The 21,696-nt window shown below is 53.4% G+C and overlaps 1 protein-coding gene across 1 annotated transcript in view; it reads left to right on the top strand.

The window, feature by feature from the left end:
* Positions 1-21,453, top strand: part of LOC311530639 (C-type lectin domain family 2 member D-like) — a 119,368-nt gene extending 97,915 nt beyond the window's left edge. Inside the window, 4 exon segments of the mRNA XM_084647463.1 lie at positions 14,646-14,744; positions 17,053-17,240; positions 17,991-18,094; positions 19,734-21,453. Coding sequence (XP_084503589.1) covers positions 14,646-14,744; positions 17,053-17,240; positions 17,991-18,094; positions 19,734-19,860 — 518 coding nt within the window. The 3' untranslated portion in view covers positions 19,861-21,453.
* Positions 21,454-21,696: the final 243 nt, after the last annotated feature.

A 21,696-nucleotide genomic window follows, 5' to 3' on the forward strand; every position in this document is an offset into this window, starting at 1 on the left:
AGCACGGGAAATGGGATGGGGGTGAGATCAAGGAAAGAGGGGAGGGATATGGGTGTGAGGGAAAGAGCTCCTGCCCCAGATGAAGGTATCTGGGGGGCCGCGGGAAGGACACAGCTCCACAGAGAGGGGAGAGAGTTCCTATGAGTGCCAGGGGCCTCCATTTCTGCTTCCACTAGTCCCCCATTTATAGTGAGACACAGCAGTACCTGCAGCAGGGAGCGGGACTTGCTGAACAGGGAGGGGAACCTTGAAGAGCATCAGATGAGCCACAGCCCTTGCAGCGCCTCGGGCATCTGGCGCAAGTGCCGAATCATGTGAAGCTGGCCCATGACCTTGGCTGTGACATCCTCATGCTGCAGGGGAACGAGAACATGTCAGAGACTGAGACACTCCCCAGGAATCAGGGAGGATGAAGGGCACCTGGAACCAGCACCATCATTTCCACGCAGCAGCTGCTCATGTCTGAGTGGTAGATTCACCCTCCTGACCCCCAGGATGGAGGCTTGCTGTCCTCTCTACTGACCTTCAGTGCCAAACCCCCTCCTTGTAGGGTGAGCTCCTGCCACTTCCCCATCAGTGCCCCTGACAACTGTTCCACCTCCAACCCACCTGGGGACACCGCTCAAGTTCGGAGAACCCTCTCTTCCACCCCTACCTCCATCCCCACCCAGGTAGGGCAGGGAGGGGGCTCTAGAAGGGTGGCGGGGGGTGGGAGGGATTCTGGCAGCAGTGAAGTGGAATGGGGAGAGCTTGAGACCTTTCCCCAAGACACCCCAGTGACAAAACCTGAAACCACAGGATGGCAGCCCTGGTGAATGGAGCAGGTCAGCAGCCCCTGACGACTGAATCCTCCCAATCTCTCGAGAGCGGGTCCAGCCCTACCAGCAGCAAGACCAGCTTTCCACGCCCATGTGCCTCAGTCAGTCACCATCACCAGTCAGTCCTTGGCCTCCCAGGATGCCAGGGATGGGAGCAACTCTCGATGGTGGCTGGGGTGACATGGACACTAGGCCATGGGGAAATGGGTGCAGCTCTGTGGGGCAGGAAAGGTTCCCAGAGGGCACTTAGGGGACTCTCCTGTCCTTCCCAGGAGTGATAGCAGAGCACCACATCCTAAGAACAGAAGTCCATGAAGGCCAGAAGTCCCCACTAGGCTCCTTGCTACCAGGCCAGCAAATGGCGAGAGGATGGGAATCATAGAATCATAGAATCATAGAATATCAGGGTTGGAAGGGACCCCAGAAGGTCATCTAGTCCAACCCCCTGCTCAAAGCAGGACCAATTCCCAGTTAAATCATCCCAGCCAGGGCTTTGTCAAGCCTGACCTTAAAAACCTCTAAGGAAGAAGATTCTACCACCTCCCTAGGTAACGCATTCCAGTGTTTCACCACCCTCTTAGTGAAAAAGTTTTTCCTAATATCCAATCTAAACTTCCCCCACTGCAACTTGAGACCATTACTCCTCGTTCTGTCATCTGCTACCATTGAGAACAGTCTAGAGCCATCCTCTTTGGAACCCCCTTTCAGGTAGTTGAAAGCAGCTATCAAATCCCCCCTCATTCTTCTCTTCTGCAGGCTAAACAATCCCAGCTCCCTCAGCCTCTCCTCATAACTCAATGAGGAATGAGGCCCTGGGTCCCACCCCAAGCTTCTGAGTCGATTGCAGCTGCTTACCGTGTCCCCCATCAGTTGCTGGGCTTCCCCCAGGAGGGAGTAGACCAGCACCAGCCCAGCCTGGCTGACACGCAGCAGGGGGTCGTGGATGGCCAGCAATGCTGTCTGTACGAAGGATCTTCTCTGCCCGACGGAGAAGAATTTTTCAAAGACCTAAAACCAAGAGGACATGAGGCTCGAGTAGATTGCCCAGAGCCAGCCTCCAAGTCCTGGTGGTACAATGGCGTCTAGTGCCCCAAAGGGCGGGGAAGAGAGCTGCTGTGGCCAAGGCAGTTCATTCCCCAGGAGGCTTTCATAGAATCATAGAATCGAATCATAGAATCATAGAATATCAGGGTTGGAAGGGACCCCAGAAGGTCATCTAGTCCAACCCCCTGCTCAAAGCAGGACCAATTCCCAGTTAAATCATCCCAGCCAGGGCTTTGTCAAGCCTGACCTTAAAAACCTCTAAGGAAGGAGATTCTACCACCTCCCTAGGTAACGCATTCCAGTGTTTCACCACCCTCTTAGTGAAAAAGTTTTTCCTAATATCCAAATTTCAGGGTCCCAGGGTTCAGGGAAGCCCCTTTATTAAAAGGTCGCAGATGCTGAGGGACCAAATCCTCCAGTGGCTCTTTCGGGAAGGCAATTTATGGCAGGGGCCAGGATGGGCTGGAAATGGATCTCTAATGTGTGTGAGCAGGCCCACTCTGCTGTGCAGGGCACAGAGACGACAGGGGACTCTGTCTTGCTTCCAGCAGAGAGATCTCCTGCACCTCAGCGGCTAGAGGAGTGTGCGTGTGTTGTTGAGGGGAGGAGGGGGTTGGAGCTGACAGACCAAAGGTCTCTTCCCCGCAGCTTAGTGATTTCTCTCCTCGCTGGGAATGGCCTCTGCAGCTCCTTGGTTTCTTCAAGGGGAATCCAACCTGCAGCCTGACAAGAACAAGGAGACTCCTGGCCCAGTCCGAGTGTGGGACCTTTGGCACCAGCGTGTCCCACTGGTTGCTGGATGAGGAACTGTGAGCTGGAAATAAGGAGCAGGCTCTTTTCCTGTCTTCAGGAGGCCTCCACTGCAGGGAACCCAGCCAGCTACACTCCCTGAGCTGTGTCATGCCCTGGCACAGTGCCCTTACCTCCCCTACTCTGGCTGTATTCTTGTAGCCTAAGAGCCTTCTGTCCTGGTGCCAGTCATAGCACCAGAGATCCGCCACGTCATGTATGGTCAGACCTGGAAGAGAGAGAGAGAGAGAGAGCGACTTTTCTCCTCATTCTGGTTGCAGTTTCTGTGTCCTTCCAATCCCATTGGTGGCTCCACAGTGGAGTGGAGAAGAACAGAGGCAGAGAGAGACTTGTCCTCCGGCTGGGGTCAGTCTGAGAGAAATGGTCTAGGGTCCCATTATCAACATATGGTCACTCTCAGTCCCCTATTGGGTTCCGTGTCCCAGCTGGGTTCCTTACCCTTCTGTTGGAGCAGCAGTTGGTAGAGCCGGTAAGTCCCCTCCCTGGCCTGCCGGCTGATGTCCTTGTCTGGATCGCTGACAAATAGAGCCAGCTGGGCCACATGGCGACCCATCTGAGGGAACTCGGCTGAGATCTAATGGAAGGGAGAGCAGAGGGGACTCCATCAGCATTTTCCTCTCAGCTCCCTGTCTGCCCTGGGCCAGAGGGCTCCTTCCCCTTAGCCCCTCTACAGGAGATGCTGGGGGAGAGGAGCTTGAGATCGAACCTTCATTTGCTCTGCTGCCAAGGGAGCCCGGGATGCCAAGCAGGGGCTGGAGCATGGTCCTCTTAAAGGCCCAGGGTCAACACTGAACCAGGACAAGAAGAACTTGACTCAAGCTAGCTCAGTCCTGCTCTGACTCTGCCTCCCCATGAAGAACCCTCCGAAGCCATAGCCCCGGCAGCAGCAGCAGATCCTGCAGCCCGCTGGAGCCAGCCCGCCTCCGCCTGGAGCCAGCAAGCTGGGCTCGGAGCTCACTTACGTCAAACTCAGGGAGAGTGACTGTGTATCTCAGCAGGGCTGTGCTGCTCCTGATGGCCCTGGCTCGCTCCTGCGACACCCTGGACACGACCCAGAGGTTGACATGCTGTGGGGAAAGGAGGCAGGTCAGACTCAGTGGCCAGCTGCTCCTGCTTTACAAATGAGCCCCCCACGCCTCCAGCCCCAGGGGCCTGAGACATTCTGCGCAGGGGGAAATAGCTGAGTCCTTGATGGCAGAGCTTTAGAAGGGGATTCTTTCCCCCAGGATGCAGCTTGTACCCTTCAGGTCACAACTTCTCCGCATCTCTCTAGATTGGGACAATCTAGGGGCTGGTCCCATCCTCCCAGAATTCCTGATTCCTGAACAGTTCACCAGAAAGAAGACTGAACCCTCGGCCCTTCCCTGCTATGCAAATCCTTGGGGGGAAGTAGGGAGTGACTGAGAGCACAATCCCCCCAGGAATTTCAGAGCAGATCAGAGGGAAGGGCTGATTCCCTGGGGCCCTCCTGTTTCTCTAGGAAGGAGCATGTGCCTCTTCTCTGAGAAGTAGCTCCCTAATCTCATGGGCTCTGTGTGTTGGAGGGGAGGGGGAAGGGTGGATTTTCAGACTCTCTCTCCCCAAGACAGCCAGGAGCCCTGTGCTTAGTGCTCAGCAGAACCAGGCAGAGCTCTGGCTTGGAGTCCCAGCTCCTTCCTCTGTTCCTCAAGAAGGAAGTACCTGACACTACATTGCACTGACCCACCAACCAAGGACGGCCCACTGGGGACCCAGCTAGGAGGACAGAGTAGAAAATGGATCTTCCAGTCTCTCCTTACCAGTCCCCCAAAGAGTTACGGTGAAATGGGGCTCACCTCCAAGATGAAGTGGAGCCTGTCTGTGTCTGGGGACTCTGCCAGCAGGTTCCCCAGCATGGCATCCAGGACCTCTGCGATGACTTTCTGCAGAGTCTGCAAAGCATGGGTCAGAGTTAGGGAACCTGGGCCTACACCTGCCACAGGATGGGAAGAGGGGTCTCTGGGAAGCACTGGGGAGACTCCCAAACACATCTCCTGGCCTCTCTCCTTCACATCCCACTGCAGGCAATTTGCAAGAATTGATGACCCCTGGACCTTTAATCCATGAGCTTAGCAGGTCTCTGCAGAGGGCCTTGTAGGCAGAAGAGTAGGAAACAGCCAAGTTGCTATGGATGGAACCTGGGCTTCTGGGCCAAACACGGCTTAGGAAAGAAAGAAAGAAAGAAAGAAAGAAAGAAAGAAAGAAAGAAAGAAAGAAAGAAAGAAAGAAAGAAAGAAAGAAAGAAAGAAAGAAAGAAAAATCCCCCAGGGAGGGGTAATCTCTTCCCTGCTGGAGGGAAGGATCCAAGCCTGCAGCTTGTTCCATCTCCACTACCCCACCCTTAAATCTGGAGCTCCAGCGAATCAAGGGAGTAGGGACCAAGGACTACTCTGGAAAAGGAGGAGGATGGAGGAGGAGGTACCTGGATGCCGGTGGAGTCCTTCTCCGTGCCTAGGGTGAAGACGGAGTGAAGGGCAGCTCGCAAGAGGTGGGTCTCTAGGGCTGGCTCCAGGGCAGGTTTCATGGTGCTGGCAAGAGAGAGGAGCTGGTATTAGACTGTGCAGTACTGGGTGGGACTGTCGCCAAGACAGACACCAAGCCACAGGGATAGAGGCACAGTCTGGCGAGAATGGAAACTGAGGCACTTCGCTAGGGAATGACAAGGCCAAGGTGTCCCAGACAGACAGTGGCAGGACAGGAATAGCTGCTGTTCCCTGGAGCCTGCTGCCCCTCCTGTATCGGAGCCCGGGAATGAGCCCCTCCCCAAGGCCCCTGTCATGTTATGGGAGTGAAAAGAAGAGCCCTGCCAGGAGAGAGTGACCCTCCCCACCCCACCATCTCTGCCAGAGGCGCCACTCTTGGGAGGTGACTTGGGAGGGACAGTGATGGTGACTCCCAGCCTTGGGCCTGAGCAGCACTGGGGTGAGGGGAGCCGGCAGGGTTGGGGGGTGGGGCTGTCTCAGTACCAGAGGTAGCCCACTGCAGCCAGGGAGTGGGCGAGGACGGCGCTGGGTGACGAGTCATCGGGAAGCTCCTCGATGAGCTCCTGTGAGACGTGAAAGAGACAAAGGAGCGTGTGAGATTCAGGCCCGACTGACGCCTCCCAGTGAGGAGATGACACAGCCAGTGCCCCACATGGCCAGCAGGATCCCCCACCACCTCCCGCTCCTCCAATTCCTTCCTGCCCATCCGACTTGTCCCCCTTCTCGGATTCCTGCCCAGCTCACTCCCAATCCCCTTCTCTCCTCCTCCCTGTCAAAACTGCCCCCATTCAGCCCCATCCCGACGACTGAGCTGGGACCATGAGATTCCTTGTCCCCCACTCTCAGCTGCCCCCCAGCCCCACAATTCTCCCCCTCCCTCCAGCTGCCGTATGGCGTGTCTCACTCACCACGATCCTCTTCACCACAGCCGCCTTGCAGCAGCGCGGCTCCAGCGTGTCCTCCCCTCTCTCCCGTGCAGCCAGACATGCGGGGTAGATGGCCTGAAGGAACAGGAGCTGCTGCCCCTCATCCTGTACCCACCGGGAGTGGGGTATAGCGAGAGAGAACCTGTTAATGAGGGACCTTCCTGCCCCACCCACACCAGCTCCAGGGCTCAGGCCTCAATGGGGGATTGTGGGGACCCGCCTATTGTCCAAATCCCCCACCACTCCTACACAAGCAGGATCAGGAACTGGGACAGTGCCTGTGGGGGGAGATGACTTTGGCTGTTGTGGGACACCCCCATCTTGGGGGTCCCACATCATGGATGTAAAAGGGTCCCATTGGGGGTGGTGGATCAGGAGGCACAAGACCCTCGGCAGGGGGTGGGGATGCTGGGAAGGGGCAGGGCAATCTTGGTTCCAGCCCAGTGGGGAACATTTGTACCTTATCTCTGCACTGGAGCTGCTCTCGGATGACCTTGAGAGCAGCTTCATCTTTGGCCACGTCCACCCCTTCCTCCTGCTCCGAATCCAGGGGGGTCCCTGCACCAGGGAGGGAAGGACAGGGGCGTGGTGGGCAGAGCAGGATTCAAGACCCCCCTTCCCACCTCAGGCACCCAGGGCAGATGGGGCCCCAAACCTCCCTCTCAGGGATGCCTTCAGCCCCCAACAGCTGCAGAAGCCCAGAGAAGAACCCCCCCTCCACTGGCCAGGACTCCAGGGGAGGTGCCGATTCCCCCGGCCCTGGAGCAGCAAGGACCAAAGTGGCAGCAGCTCTTCATGCCCCCACCCCCAGGTCCCCGTGCGGAAGGGGCAGCTGTGTGATGGCTGCTGCTGTCCGTGGGGTTCGCGGGGCTCAGGCCAGACACCTGGGCTGAGACCCGCCCCCCGTATCCCTGGGAGAGCATCTGGGCCCAGGGTGTTCACATCCCGTCCTCAGCCCTCCCGGAGCCCAGCCCGGCTCCTCACCTGGAACAAAGCAGTGGCCTCCATCGGCCTGGCTGCTGCCAGATGCCCAGGTGCTGCCACTGTCCCATGCTGAGCTGCCCGTGCTGGGACAGGGACCTTCCCCCTCCTGGCCTGCAGGGGCTGAAAGGTCCTCAGAGACCGGGCAGGGCGATGCCTCCTGATGGGAACGAGGTCTGGGCTCCTGGGGCCGCTGCTGCCCACACAACAAGCCCCAGAGCCACCCTGCCCGGCGCCCCTCCTGGGCTGGGTCCTGTCTGTGAAACCGCAGCCTGGGCCAGCTCCATTGGGGCCTAGTCGGGGCCTCTCCCAGCTCGGCGCCTGCGCCGGGAGCCGGGGTCCTTTTCCAGAAGGCCAGGCACTTCCGCCGTCTGGCCTGGATGGGACCTGCTTCCCCGCCAGCAGGGATGCAGGGGTTGCTCTGTCCCTTGGGAAGACGGCAGCTGCTTCCCTCAGGCTCTGGGGCCACCTGCAGAGCCTTCCTCCGCAACATCCGCAGGAGCCTGGCCATCCTGGAACCGAGCGGGGAGCAGGGGTGAGACTGGGCTCAAGGCAGCCTTTCACTCCTGGGCCTTTTCCGTCCCTCCTCCTCCCTCCTCCAACCACAGCCGCCCCCTCTGCCCGCACAGGAGTGCAGGGAGTGCCATCTACACACACGGGCAGGAGTTCATTGCATGATCCGCTCCCAACGCTCCCCCTCGTAATCCCTGCTGCTGCAATAGCCAGGAAGTCTCATCCTTTTCCAGCAATGAGGTCAGTCCCAAAGACCATCGGTTACTCTGGAGAAGCAGTCCCCTCCTGTCGTCCCAGGCCACTCTCCCACCCAGGCTAGAGAAGGAACAGAAGCCAGGAGTCCGGACTTCTCCTGGGAAATCATTCCTCACATCAAAGTCACAAAGGCCCTCGGCACAGGAAGCACAGAGCCCTCCTCATTCCCCATTGATTTCCAGGCTCAGCAGCTCACAGGGTCTGGTTCACCTCAGAGACTCTCAGCCTGGGGAAGGGTTGGGAGGGAAGGGCTGGGAGGGGAAGGGCTGGGAAGCCCCATTGCTGGAACCTTTCCAAACACACTGGAGACGGCTCTGGAGAAGCCCCTGCCTGGCCTAAGAGTGAGGGGCTCTTGGGGGCTGTTTGCAAATGAAATCCCCCTTTGGAGATAGTCTCTCCCCCAGACAGAGAGGGGAACACACCGAGGAACCCGAATGCCACTCACGTGCTCTCAGTGATGGTACAATGGATGGCGGATGTTCAGGGTCAGCAGACGTCCCTCACCCTCCTCCTCACTCTCCAAGCCCAAGGCAGGCTGGAGAGGGTGGTGACCTCAGGAGTTACCCTGCCCAGCCAGCAGGCAGGGTGATGACACGAGGGCGATCGACTGGCTGTGAAAACAAGAGTCTGTCTGATTGCCAAGGGACGGAGAAACTCAGCCAGCAGCAGGGGGTGCAGAACACGGCCCTAGGGCGGAGGTGACAGCGCCTCCGGGATCCTGACATCCCAGCACTTTACTCACCTTCCTGGAGCCTCCCAAACCCACTGGGCTGTAGCCATGGGACCCCAACCCTACTGACGGCAAACGGGCCTCAGCTGCGACCACAGGGTCACACCGAGTGTCAGAGCCATGGATGGACCCCTTCACTCACCACTGCCGCACACTCCCTCCCACAGCTGGCAATTGCAACCAGGCCCTAATGTCTGGTCCCCCTGCCTTTGAGAGAGAGTGTCACTCCTGCTTCCATTGCTGCCTCTTGATCTGTGGGACTTTGGGCAAGTTGCTCCCCCTCTCTATGGCTCTCTGGGACTCACATTCCTGAATGGGCTTTATAAAAGACAATGGTTAAAGTTTGGCCCCAACTAGTTCTTGTTTCTCGAGACTATCCATTTTAGCAAAGTTTAGAGTTCTTGACATTCAACACCTGGAAACATCCCTTTCTCCTTCGCAGATGGCCTTAACATCCCTTATCTCACCCAGGCTTCCTGCTGCCTGGAGTTAGAGAATTGACCCTGTTCCCATTGGACCTACCCAAGGTGTCACACAGCGAAGCGGTGACGGAGCCAGAAAGAGAAGACAACTGTCCTGATTCCTGTTCTAACTAACAGACAACAACCCCCCAGAGGCGGATAAGGCCCAGGAAATAAGGGGTGAACATTTTCATGGAAACCTTTTTCTGTCAGAAAATCCATTCAAACGAAACCACTTTGTTTCTTGAAATCATAACAAGTAGGATGAAAATTCTTTGCAAAAATATCTGTTTGCAAAACAAGAGCATCTCCTGTCCGTCACAGTGCATTCAACTGTCTCGTCATACACAAAGGGGAGACACTATGCTCTAGAAAATTGGATGAGATGCTTCACTCTGAGCTAAGTAGTTGCTGCTTTTCACAATTTCAAAACAATAAAATACAAATCAAATTGAATATTAGGTTATAATCTGATATGGCTCAGTGTGATAGGACACCCCCTAGTCTGCACTGCTCCGAGTGACACTGTTCAGTGGATCCCCAGCATCCACCCATGGTGACGTAAGTGGGAGAGGATTGTTATTCATTCTTGACAGAAGGAGAAATGAAGGCTGAGAAAGGAGCAGGGACTTGTCTTAGCTGATGCAGCCAGTCAGTAGCAGAATTGCTCTCAAATGAGCTACAGACCAACAATTGTTCATAGTAATTATTCAGCAATTATTTCAGAAGAACTGGAATGTTCGAGAGGATCATGAACTGCTCCGAGACAATGAATGGAGAGCAGCATCCACATTGGTCAAACGTATAACTGATTGCGACTTATTTGCTTGGTCATAAAAGAGAACAACAAAGACCAGAGTTTCCTCCCTGTCAATAGCCCCCTCCTCAGCCAATCAAGGTTGAGACTTTGAGGGGTGGGAGGCTAAGGGTTCTCATTAAATAGCCCAAAGAATGGCCCCGGTCACCACCGAGGGGATCACTCTCGGAGCACTAGTCCAGTCTCACCTCTCTGTGAGGGCCTCCCACAACCCCCCCGGACCCCGCTCCACACACAGAGCTCCTGGTGGTGGGAGGAGAGCAGAGGAAAAGGACAAAGGAAGCAAGAAGAGAAAGGTAGGAGGGACAGAGGAAAAGGGAAAACAAAAAGGAGAAACCCCAATGTCCCCAGTAATTCTAAGGGACAAAATCCTAGGTCGGAAATAAAATACTGCCCCCACAATCTAATGTTTTCCTTTCCTAAAAATCAGCCAGCACCTGATGGATCAGACTGAACAGGTTCCAAACCTCTCCGAGGCTCTTACCTTCTATACAGGGACGTCTGTTTTCGAGCAAATCCACTAAAAGAAAAGGAGAAAACTCCAAAGAGGGTCCTCCTTGCGCTCACGTACGTGCAAGTGAATGCTCTCTCAGTCCTCCAGGAGAGACCTCGAGAAGGAGACGTGCTGAAGCAAAGCCACAGGGATCTCCGAGCTTGCCCCTGTCCTGCACCCCTGTCCTGCCTGGCTGATGTCAAGTTCTCTCTGTGAGGTCATCGCCTCCCCACCACCTTTGTCCAATAGGCTGAGGTCCTGCCAAAGGCTCTTGTGATGTCACTGCCACACCCACCACTCCCCTGCAGTGCTGATGTCCTGCCCCTGTCCAGCTACATTGGATGTTTCAGCCGCTTCCCCTGGATCACCCCACTCAATGTCACTTCCTTGTGGGGTGACACCGACTACATAGTAGAACACAGAAGTTCTTCCCCAGGCCGCAATTAGGTTTTCACAAGTTAGTTGACTTTATGGCCAGAAGGAACCATTCGAGCATTTAATCTGATCCCCTGCGTATCCTAAGGCCTCCTGTATGTCAGAAGAGCTGGGCTTTTCTTTTACTCAAACATTTTCCAGAAAGGCATCTAGTCTTTATTCGAAGAGATCAAGAGATGGAGAAGCCATCATTTCTCTTGGTACTTTGTGCCAATGACAAACCACCTGTTAGGATATAGATATTCAGGCCTGTCTGTAAAGGCCTATACTCTAAGAATTTAGGTGTATTCTTATCACTTGGCTAGTGATAGAGGTATAAAAGAAAGAATCAAAATCACTGTCTGCTGGTGTAAGGGCCTTCTCTTACTGTGACAGTCTGAGGCCCTGTTCTTAGGCTAAGGCCTTTGGCTAAGCAGCAGAGGCAGCCATAAGCTGGGAAGCGAACGGTCACATCCTCACATTCCAAACTAGTCACATTGAAATAAGGTGCTATTGGGCTGTTAGGCAGTATCAGGACAGGATTGTATTCCTATCACCTCCAGAGAAAGGGAAGTGCCTAGAAAATGTGAAAGGAAACTTAGTTTGATAGCATCCTGTCTGGCAAGAACTCACTTATCAATAGCTGGGATGTGAAATCCTCACTTCTGTATTGTTTTGTCATTATAGTTCCCACTTTGCTGTTGTTTGTCTGTATAATCTCTGTCTGGTTCTGTGATTGTTCCTGTCTGCTGTATAATTAATTTTGCTAGGTGTAAACTAATTGAGGTGGTGGGATATAATTGGTTACATAATCATGTTACAATATGTTAGGATTGGTTAGTTAAATTTCAGGAAAATGATTGGTTAAGGTATAGCTAAGCAGAACTCAAGTTTTACTATATAATCTGTAGTCAATGGGGGGTGGGGGGTGGGTGGGGGTGGGCATGTGGGTGTGTGAGATGGGAACAGGGAATGGGGGTAAGAAAATTGGAATCATGTTTTGCTAAAGGGGGAGATGGGAACAGGGAATGGGGGTAAGAAAATTGGAATCATGTTTTGCTAAAGGGGGAAATGGGAACAGGGAATGGGAGTAAGGAAGTTGGAATCATGCTTGGCTAAGGGCAGGAATCGGAACAGGGACATAGGTGTAAGGCTCTGTGGTGTCAGAGCTGGGAAGGAGGATACTAAGGAAGGAAACTGGAATCATGCTTGCTGGAAGTTCACCCCAATAAACATCGAATTGTTTGCCCCTTTGGACTTCGGTTATTGTTGCTCTCTGTTCATGTGAGAAGGACCAGGGAAGTAAGTGGGTGAAGGAATAAGCCCCCTAACACCACCCTCTTACAAATCTGGGTCTTATTGTCATTATCCTTTTTCTGATTTCTGCTTCCATCCATGGGGTTTTGTCATGCCTTTCTCTGAGACATAAAAGAGCCCTTTTATACTCAACATTTTCTCTCCATGAAGTCAAGCAACTCACTTCTCATTCTTCTCTTGTATATACTAAGCAGATTGAGCTTTTTCAATGTCTCATAATAGGGCATCATCCCCATCACTCAGTTATGAATCTTTTCTGCACCCTCTCCAATTGTTTTAACATAATATTCAAAATGTGGACACAAGAACTGGATTCAACATTCCAACATCAGTCTCACCAATGCTCTTTCACTTCCCTTTCCATCCTCACTACTCTATCCAGCCAAGAATGGCTTTAACCTTTTTTAACACAGTTTCACATTGACAGCTCATGTTGAACAGCTTGTCCACTATGACCCCAAAATCCTTTTCAGGGTCACTGCTTTCCAGCGGATTGTCCCCAATTCTGTAGGGTGCCGCCTGACTCCTTTGTTACTGGAGGTATGGGGTTGCATTTGGCTTTATTAAAACCTAATTCTTTAGTAAGTATTTTAGAAGAACTAGCCCATTAGAGAGAGAATCGTGAATTACTCCAAGACAATGAATGGAGAAAAGCGGCAAGAGCAATCAAATACATGTTTGGTTACGCCCTATTTCCTTGGTCTTAAAAGAGGGTCACAAGGACCTGAGCCTCCTCCCTCACAATAGCCCCAAACTCCCCCAATCAGCATTGAGACTCTGAGAAGCAGAAAGCTGAGAGTTCTCACCAGATGTCCCGGGTCACCACCGGAGGGAGTCACTCTTAGAGCACTATTCCAGCCACATGTCTTTGGGAGGGCCTCCCGCAATGAGAGTTGGAGTGCAACACCCCCTCCCCCCCTCCGTCCCCAACTCCACACGCACAGACAGGTCCTGGTGGTGAAAGGAAAGCAGGGGAAAAGGACAAAGATGCAAGAGAAGACGAGAAAGGAGGGAGAGACAGGAAAAGGGAAAACAAAAAGGAGAAACCCCAATGTCCCCAGTAATTCTAAGGGACAAAGTCTTAGGTCGGAAATAAAATGCTGCCCCCGCAATCTAGTGTTTTCCATTCCTAAAAATCAGCCGACACCTGATGGATCAGACTGAACAGGTTCCAAACCTCTCCGAGGCTCTTACCTTCTATACAGGGACGTCTGTTTTCGAGCAAAACCACTAAAAGAAAAGGAGAAAACTCCGAAGAGGGTCCTCCTTGCGCTCACGAATGTGAAAGTGAATGCTCTCTCAGTCCTCTAGGAGAGACCTCGAGAAGGAGACGTGCTGAAGCAAAGCCACAGGGATCTCCGAGGTGGCCCCTGTCCTGCACCCCTGTCCTGCCTGGCTGATGTCAAGATCTCTCTGTGAGGTCATCGCCTCCCTACCACCTTTGTCCAATAGGCTGAGGTCCTGCCAAAGGCCCTTGTGATGTCACTGCCACACCCACCCCTCCCCTGCAGTGCTGATGTCCTGCCCCTGTCCAGCCACATTGGATGTTTGAGCTGCTTCCCCTGGATCACCCCTCTCAATGAGCGTTCATTGTGGGCTCAAGCCGAACACAGTAAAACATCAGAGGCTTCTCCCCATGCTTGCTCATTTTTCATCAATTAGCAGACTTTATGGACAGAAGAGACCATTAGAGCGTGTCATCTGACCCCCTGCATATCACATGCTTTCTGTAGAGCATAGGAGCTAATTTTTGACTACACACGTTCCAGAAAGGCATCTAGTCTTCATTAGAAGACATCAAGAGGTGGGGAATTCCCACCACTTCCCTTTCTAGTTTCTTCCTTTGGTGATTCGTCCTCACTGTTGAATATGTGTGCCCTCTTTCTAATACGAATTGGTCTCTTTTGAGTTTCCAGCCACTGGGTCTTGTTATGCTTTTCTCTGATAGATTAATGAGCCCTTTAATACCCAATATTTTCTCTCCATGAAGTCACTTCAACACTTCAATGATGTCACCACCCAATCTTTTTTATAATCTAAACAGGCTGAGCTCTTTCAATAGTTCACTAGCATCTGCCAGGAAGGGAGTCCCCACAGAGGGACACCATAATCTCCCAGGGAGGGAAAAGGCTCTCACTGCCATTTCTTAACCTCATGGGGTGTTCTCCTGTTCTGCCAACCCCACCCCTTTTTCAGTATCTCCAGGTGCCTGAGGGAGCAGGAACCAGAGGCCATCCTGCAGCTGGGACAGAGATGGAGGTTGATGACCTACCTGCCCGTAGTGACCATGGTGCAGGACAGCCCTCAGGACATGCGAATGCAGCTCCAGATCTGGGAGCAGCTTCCCTTTGCTGGCACGAGACCTTGCAGGTTGCGGTGGGTGAGACAGGCACTAACTTTTGGAAACCCTCAGTGGGATCAGAGGGTAATGGTTTGTAGAAAGTGGTGTTGGAGAGCTTTACAAAAACTAGACTAGAACGGTGCATGTTGCAGGGCAGCTCCAGCCCCGGTGCTGTCAGTGAGACGTGTCCTCCCAGCCCTGCCTGACGGGTCTTTCTGTTTCAGACCCTCCTTGGAACTGCAAGAAAAGTCCAACCTGTAGAGTTGTGGTTGCAGTGATAGTTGTATGGTCTGCGTTGATTGCTGCCATCATTGCTCTGGCAGGTGAGTTCCCAGCTTCCGCCCCGCTCCCTTCCCCTCCATCTATGATCTCCGCCCATCCCATTCCCCCGTGACCTGCCACACTCACTCTCTCCTCCCGGCCTGTCCGGCTTCTGCCCCTGGGACAGAGGATTCCTGGGGGATCTTCCTCCCAGACCCCTGCACCTGGGCACTCTCTGTGTCAGGACGATCTGACTGACATTAGCCCCCCCAGCCCATCTCTGAGCACTTTGGACCCAAGTCACCTTTGCCACGCGCCATGAAGCAGTCCCTGACCAGGGTGTCCAGTGGGACAGGATGCAGTGCAACCCTGAGCTCTTTGCCTTCCCTGTGTTACTCTGAGGTTACCAGCTTGGCCTTCCTGGATCTTCAGGTCACGCCTGTGGCCTGGCGGCAGGTGCTGCCGTGTTATTGAAATGAGCCATAGAATTAAGTCAAGACCCCTCCACCAGCGCAGTGTGGAAACTCCCCAATCGCTGAGCTTGGCCATGAAGGGTCCCTTAGCACCATTCACTCCCCCGGGCTGCACAGACAGCGTGTGCTCATGCAGAGGGCGTCTGTTTGCGGTGAACATGAACCCTGTTGTATCCCCCCATTGTCAGGGGCAGGGCGTGCTGGGGAATGTCGGGGGTGGGATTTCTCTATTGTCCTGGGATCCGATCACTGGGCCCCAGGAGGGTTTAGCAGCTGGCAGAGGGGATTGAATCCAGGTCCGTCTGCATTAGGAATCCTCTGTGCCGATGTCATGACGTCCGTGTAGTTGAATTGGTGCAAACCGCTAAAGCAGACGCACTCACTGGTGCACAAAGGAGCTTGCCTTGGTGCAGTTTGCTGCAGGAAGTTACCAGAGCGAGCCGCACTGCTCCAGCGCATCTCCAGGAGGTGTTTGCCCTGATGTCACTGCGTCACTGTGATTATACTGGTGCAGATTGCTCGGATACAGATGCGCCCTGAATCCCAGCTCCCTGCTGTAATGGCAGGCTGTTGCAATGGGCAGCATTGGTTCTCGCTGTGTAAGGTGGGAATCTGTGAGCTTAAGGTTGGTTACACACCTGCAGGTGCAGGGAGCTCTGCAGAACATGTGGCATCTGAGCTGGAGATGGATGGTGGAGACAGCCTGTGCCATCAACTGTTAGTCACTGACTTCTCTGCTCAGTTCAGTAGGGCAGGGGTGTGGGCTACCGTGCACTGGACAGTGAAATCTACAGGGTCAGACATGCCTTGTGAGTGAGGTGAACACATGCTCGCTTTCTGATCACCGCTGCCACGTTTCCTAACTCTTCCCAACTTAGAGTGTCTGTTCCTCGCTGAGCGCCAGCCACATGGGAAGGCTTGAAAACCAGCTACCGAGTTACTGTGGTGCAAACAAAAGTGACGTGCTCGAAAACATCTGGAGGGGTTTGAGTCCAACTCCTCTCAACTAGACAGGCCTTTCAAATCCTCTTTGGTGTCACTTATGGGTGACCCCACTGCTGCTCTTTCATGGCTCTGAAAGGGTTACACTGCCGTGAGGGCTTCCAGAAAGTGCCTTTCTTGCTGCTGTGTTTGGGGAGAGAAAAGTCTGCAGGTAGGAGGTGAATTAAGTTCCATCATTCCTGGCCCACAGTGCAACAGGTCACTTCCCATGGCTGTGGTTTCTGGCGCCCCCTTGTGGCTTTCATGTCCCTGAGTGAAAGTTCCCACATTCTTCTCAGTTGTTCACCTGCTGTTTGTTGCTAGGTTGAACGTCCAGCTGTTGATCTTGTGCCTGGGGTGAAATGCTCTGAGCTGTGTCAGTCCCTCGCAGGCTGGGAGTGTCCCTGGAATCCTTCTTGCCAGGCAAATTTACAGTGACAAACGTCTCCGTCCCCCTGCATCTGATTGCAGTGGACCAGCCCCAGCTGGGGGTCCCAATGGGCTTGGCAAGCCGGTCAATTGACTGCCTGTTTGGCCGCAGTCAAATGCTCCAGCGAGAGCCCTGGGGGTAGGAGGCAGCCTGCCTTTCGGATTGCGTCTTGGAGCCTCACTGGTGTTTTCCAGAACTTGGTTTCATTGTTTTGCCTTTTTTTTCTGAGCTAAAATAACTCAGTGAAGTACATTTTTTAAAAAATTAGGTAGATCCATATCTATCGAAAGCTAAACCTACTGGAGACAATGACGTCTTGCTCTTTTTTCTTCCTGGCGGGAGGTAACCAATTCTGATAAATTGGTATTTTAAAATATCTGACCACTCTTTGACAGATTTGACTGGTCAGTTGACCAATTTTTGTACCAGTCAAATGCCCAATTCTCGTTGCAATTCTTACCCTCCTTGTGACTGTCTCATTCTCAGCGCTGACCTCTCAGCTTTCATCAGCTGATCTGTGCCCCCCTGCGAGCCCCTCGTGCCCGGACGGCTGGATGGGATACCGAGGGAAATGCTACTATTTCTCAGAGACGGAAGGGAGCTGGACCGACAGCCGAAGCCGCTGCTCTGCCCCGGGTGCCTCCCTGGCTGGGATCGACAGTGAGCAGGAAACGGTGAGAGACTCTCGAGTTGCCAGACACTAATCTGGGCACAGGGATGGCTGCTGCAGCAGGACCTGGGCTCTGCCCCATGGGGTGAGGAGCAGCTGTGAGCCCTCCTGTGCTGGGAGGCCGGAGTGAATGAACTTCCAGCCGCTGAACGCCAGGCCTGGCTGGGCCCAGGGCCCTACTGTCTGTGTGTGATCACAGGGATTGCCCATTCTCCGCTGCCCCCCTCCCCAAATAGGGAGACAGCTTCTGTCTAGGGCAGGGCTGGCTCAAGCATCTCCTGGCCTGCTGGCTGCTGGAGTGGGACTGAGAACCCAGCCAGTGCTCCTGTTGTGGGGATGGGAAAGGAGCAGCCAGCTGAGGAGGCGGGGGAGGAGGGGATCCTTTCACATTGACCCCTCCCACTTCAGCTTGCCTCCCTCCCTCCTCCTGCCTTGCTGGGGTGAGCGGTGGCTGCTCTGTGAGAAGAGCCCTCTCTGCAGAGAGCTCAGACCCAACAGCTGCCCCCAGCTCAGGGGCACTTGGGGTGTGGGTGACTGGGAGCACCGGGGTGGGGCTGCTGTGTGCGGTGGGAGGGTTAAGACTGCCCGGGGGATCTTGTGCTTTGCAAGAGGGAGGGGAAAATCCCCCCTGAAAATAAACTGAGCACCCTTCAATATGTGACTGGGATTCTCTGCAGCACAGAGCCCTGGAGGGGCGGTGGGGGGGAGCATGGGAGGTGGGGCTGATACCTGCTGTCCCTCAGCTTTCTTTAAGGCGTTCCTGCTGCGCCATAAGGGTGTCTATGACCACTGGATCGGCCTCTGGAGGGAGCAGGGTCAGCCCTGGAAATGGGCCAATGGCACCAAATTCAACCACCTGTGAGTCTCTCTCACCCCTCTGGACTAATTCCCTGGGCTTGGGGATTCTGGTGTCTGAGCGGTTTGAGCTCAGGTAGATCCACCATTCAGTGCTAGTGAAACCACCAGACACGACCCTGGTCCGTTCGCGTCCTGCGTGTATCGGAGACCGATGGGAGCCGGCGTGTCCCTGAACTCTCGGCTCCTCCCCGCAGCACGGTGCTGGGCCGGAGACAGAGCCCGCCATAGCCAGAGATGCCCTCGCTGCGCGCTGGGATTTCAGCTGGGACACTCGCTGTTCTCCCCCAGCCCTCTTCAGCAAGGTCCCTGGGGTGTCTGACCCCCCCTGGGGAAAGGAGGCAGCAGGGAGCTCAGGTTAACAGTGGCTGCTAGAGAGGGCAGCATGCCGAGCACTGCATGGCAGGTGCAGGTCCCGCTGGGGATTGCAGCCGGCAGGTTTGAGTGACTTGGCTGGTGAGGCCTCTGAATCCGCAACAAGGCACCGATGTTAAAGGAGCCTGCGGTTCACAGGTGCTGGACGCCTGGGGCTCCCACGGGAACGGGGTACAGTAGTGATGGCTGCCCAACACCCCGCGATGGGTTTCAGTGGGCTCCAAGTGTGATCACAAAACCAGCGCTGCTTGAACCCTGGGACTTCAGCAGTAGAAGCATGAGCCTCTGCCATAGGAGCGAAAGAATCCAGTTCTTTAACTGAAACTCCCCCCCGGTTGATAAAGCTCTTTTGCAGGCCAGCCATTAGAGGGGGATGGAGACCCCCCCCCCACTTCTCTGGTCTGGGTTACTTCAGTACTTCGAAAAATCAGGCTCTTTTGGCGCTGGGTCAGGGCTCCCCAATGGACAGTCCCCATTCTGCTGTATTGGACCCAACCTTTGGATCCCACCTGCTTCCAGCCTCACTGGGTCTGAAGAGCTACCAGACACTGTCCTGAGTTCGAGCCTCTGTGGCATTCTCCTGGGGTACAGACTCCCTGTCTGGTATGCTCCTTAGGATGTGGGACCCTGCAGATCAGCTGCTGTAGGATCCAAAACCAGTGCTGAACCCTCCCAAATCTCCCGAGAGGCATGTTGTCCCTAGAGCTCCACCCTCCACACCAGATGAACTCTGGGAGACTTATGTGAGGGTTACAAACAAGGAACACATGCTTTCACAAAGGAACTTCTTCAACACTCTCTTTTTCCCCCATGCCCAATGGAAAGCTCAAGAGTTATAGATCAACGGAGAAGGAAACCCCTGAATGCAATTTCTTCTTTCAGTGTCATCTTGGTTCTGCTCCATGTGTTTCAAGGAGGCGAGATCCTTCCTGTCCCCCGCTTTTCCTGCTCAGTCGTCTGGTTCTGGTGATGGTCTGCCCCTCTTGTTAGAGGGCCGGTCCCTTTTGACAATCAGTCTAACAAATTCTCTCTGTCCTGCTGGGGACTGTCCATTCTTCAGCACCCCTGTGGCCTGCTCAGCATAGAGGGTCAGGAACAGTCAGCGGTTCTGCAAAGCCCCCGCTGTCCTGAGCTCTGCTCCTGAGGGGCTGGGAGAGTAGCTGCTCTGCACTCAGGCCTGCACTGTGGAGAATGGCTCCCCTGGCTGGGACTGGTGTGAAATGCCCGGCCTCTGCCTGACTGCAGCTCCCTGGCTTCTGTGTGGCAGGTTTCACTTAAGAGGAGGAGGTGACTGCACGTATCTGAACGACGAGAAAGGGGTCAGCAGCTCACGGTGCTACATGGGAAGACGGTGCATCTGTAGCAAACCTGAGGTGTATGTGATGGTGTCATAAATATAAAGGGAAGGGTACACACCTTTAAAATCCCTCCTGGCCAGAGGAAAAATCCTTTCACCTGTAAAGGGTTAAGAAGCTAGGATAACCTCGCTGGCACCTGACCAAAATGACCAATGAGGAGACAAGATACTTTCAAAAGCTGGAAAGAGGGAGAACATCAAAGGGATCTGTGTCTGTCTGGGTGAGGCTTTTGCCAGGGACAGAACAGGAATGGAGTCTTAGAACTTAGTAAGTAATCTAGCTAGATATGCGTTAGCTTATGATTTCTTTAAATGGCTGATAAAATATGTTGAGCTGAATAGAATGAATATTCCTGTCCGTGTGTCTTTTTGTAACCTAAGGTTTTGCCTAGAGGGATTCTCTATGTTTTGAATCTAATTACCCTGTAAGGTATTTACCGTCCTGATCTTACAGAGGTGATCCTTTTCTTTTTACTGTTTCTTCTATTAAAATGTTTCTTTTCAAGAACTGAATCCTTTTGTCATTGTTCTAAGATCCAAGGGCTTGGGTCTGTGGTCACCTATGCAAATTGGTGAGGATTTTTACCAAACGTTCCCCAGGAAGTGGGGTGCAAGGTTTTGGGGAGGATTTTGGGGGGAAAGACGTTTCCAAACAACACTTTCCCAGAAAGCCGGTTAAACGTTTGGTGGTGGCAGTGGAAGTCCAAGGGTCAAATAGTTTGTACCTTGGGGAAGTTTTAACCTAAGCTGGTAAAGTAAGCTTAGGAGGTTTTCATGCAGGTCCCCACATTTGTACCTTAGAGTTCAAAGTGGGGAAGAAACCTTGACAGATGGGAAAAGAGACCGCACTCGAAAGGGGCTCAAAATGAGACTCCTAGAAGTGACACTTATACAACTCACACCTACTTGAACAAGCCAAGATCTCAAAATCAGGCAGTGGGGCCCTCAAGCAATAAGTGTGTCTCGTTTAAACTCCGTATGTGCCATCTGCTTTTGAACCTTTTAAACTCAGGGTTACGTTGTCAAGCTTTTCTCTGCAGCTGAGAGGGAGTGATCTCATGAGAAGGAGTCTTACCTCATTTCCCCAGCATGTGGCTAAGGGAAGGCCTTGTTCATTTAGACTCCAGAACAGCATTTCTCAAATGCAGCCAGCAGCTGATTGTTTTGCAGCCACAAGAGCCTCCAAAGTGCCCCAACAATCGCTCAGATGTTAAGTATTAAAGGTGTCTTCTAAATGCCATAAATCCTCATGCGTGCTCCCTTTTAAATAGTACCATGCCGGCAGAGCTGAGCTACATAGGTGTGGTTTTCTTTCAAGTCACAAAGTGTATTCTTTGGCTAAGAACATAAGAACGGCCATACTGGGTCAGAGCAAAGGTCCATCCAGCCCAGTATCCTGTCTGCCAACAGCGGCCAACGCCAGGTGCCCCAGAGGGAGTGAACCTAACAGGCAATGATCAAGTGATCTGTCTCCCGCCATCCATCTCCACCCTCTGACAAACAGAGGCTAGGGACACCATTCCTTACCCATCCTAGCTAATAGCCATTCATGGACTTAACTTCCATGAATTTATCCAGTTCTCTTTTAAACCCTGTTATAGTCCTAGCCTTCACAACCTCCTCAGGCAAGGAGTTCCACAGGTTGACTGTGCGCTGTGTGAGGAAGAACTTCCTTTTATTTGTTTTAAACCTGGTGCCCATTAATTTCATTTGGTGGCCCCTAATTCTTGTGTTATGGGAACAAGTAAATAGCTTTTCCTTAGTCACTTTCTCTGCACCACTCATGATTTTATAGACCTCTAACCACTGTGTTTACATCTCATGTTATTGTAGCTCTGTAAGTGGCTATGGGCCATCTCACTGCGTGGTGTTT

This window comes from Lepidochelys olivacea (assembly GCF_965140295.1).
Source record: "Lepidochelys olivacea isolate rLepOli2 genome assembly, chromosome: 14".
Taxonomy (NCBI): Eukaryota; Metazoa; Chordata; order Testudines; family Cheloniidae; genus Lepidochelys; species Lepidochelys olivacea.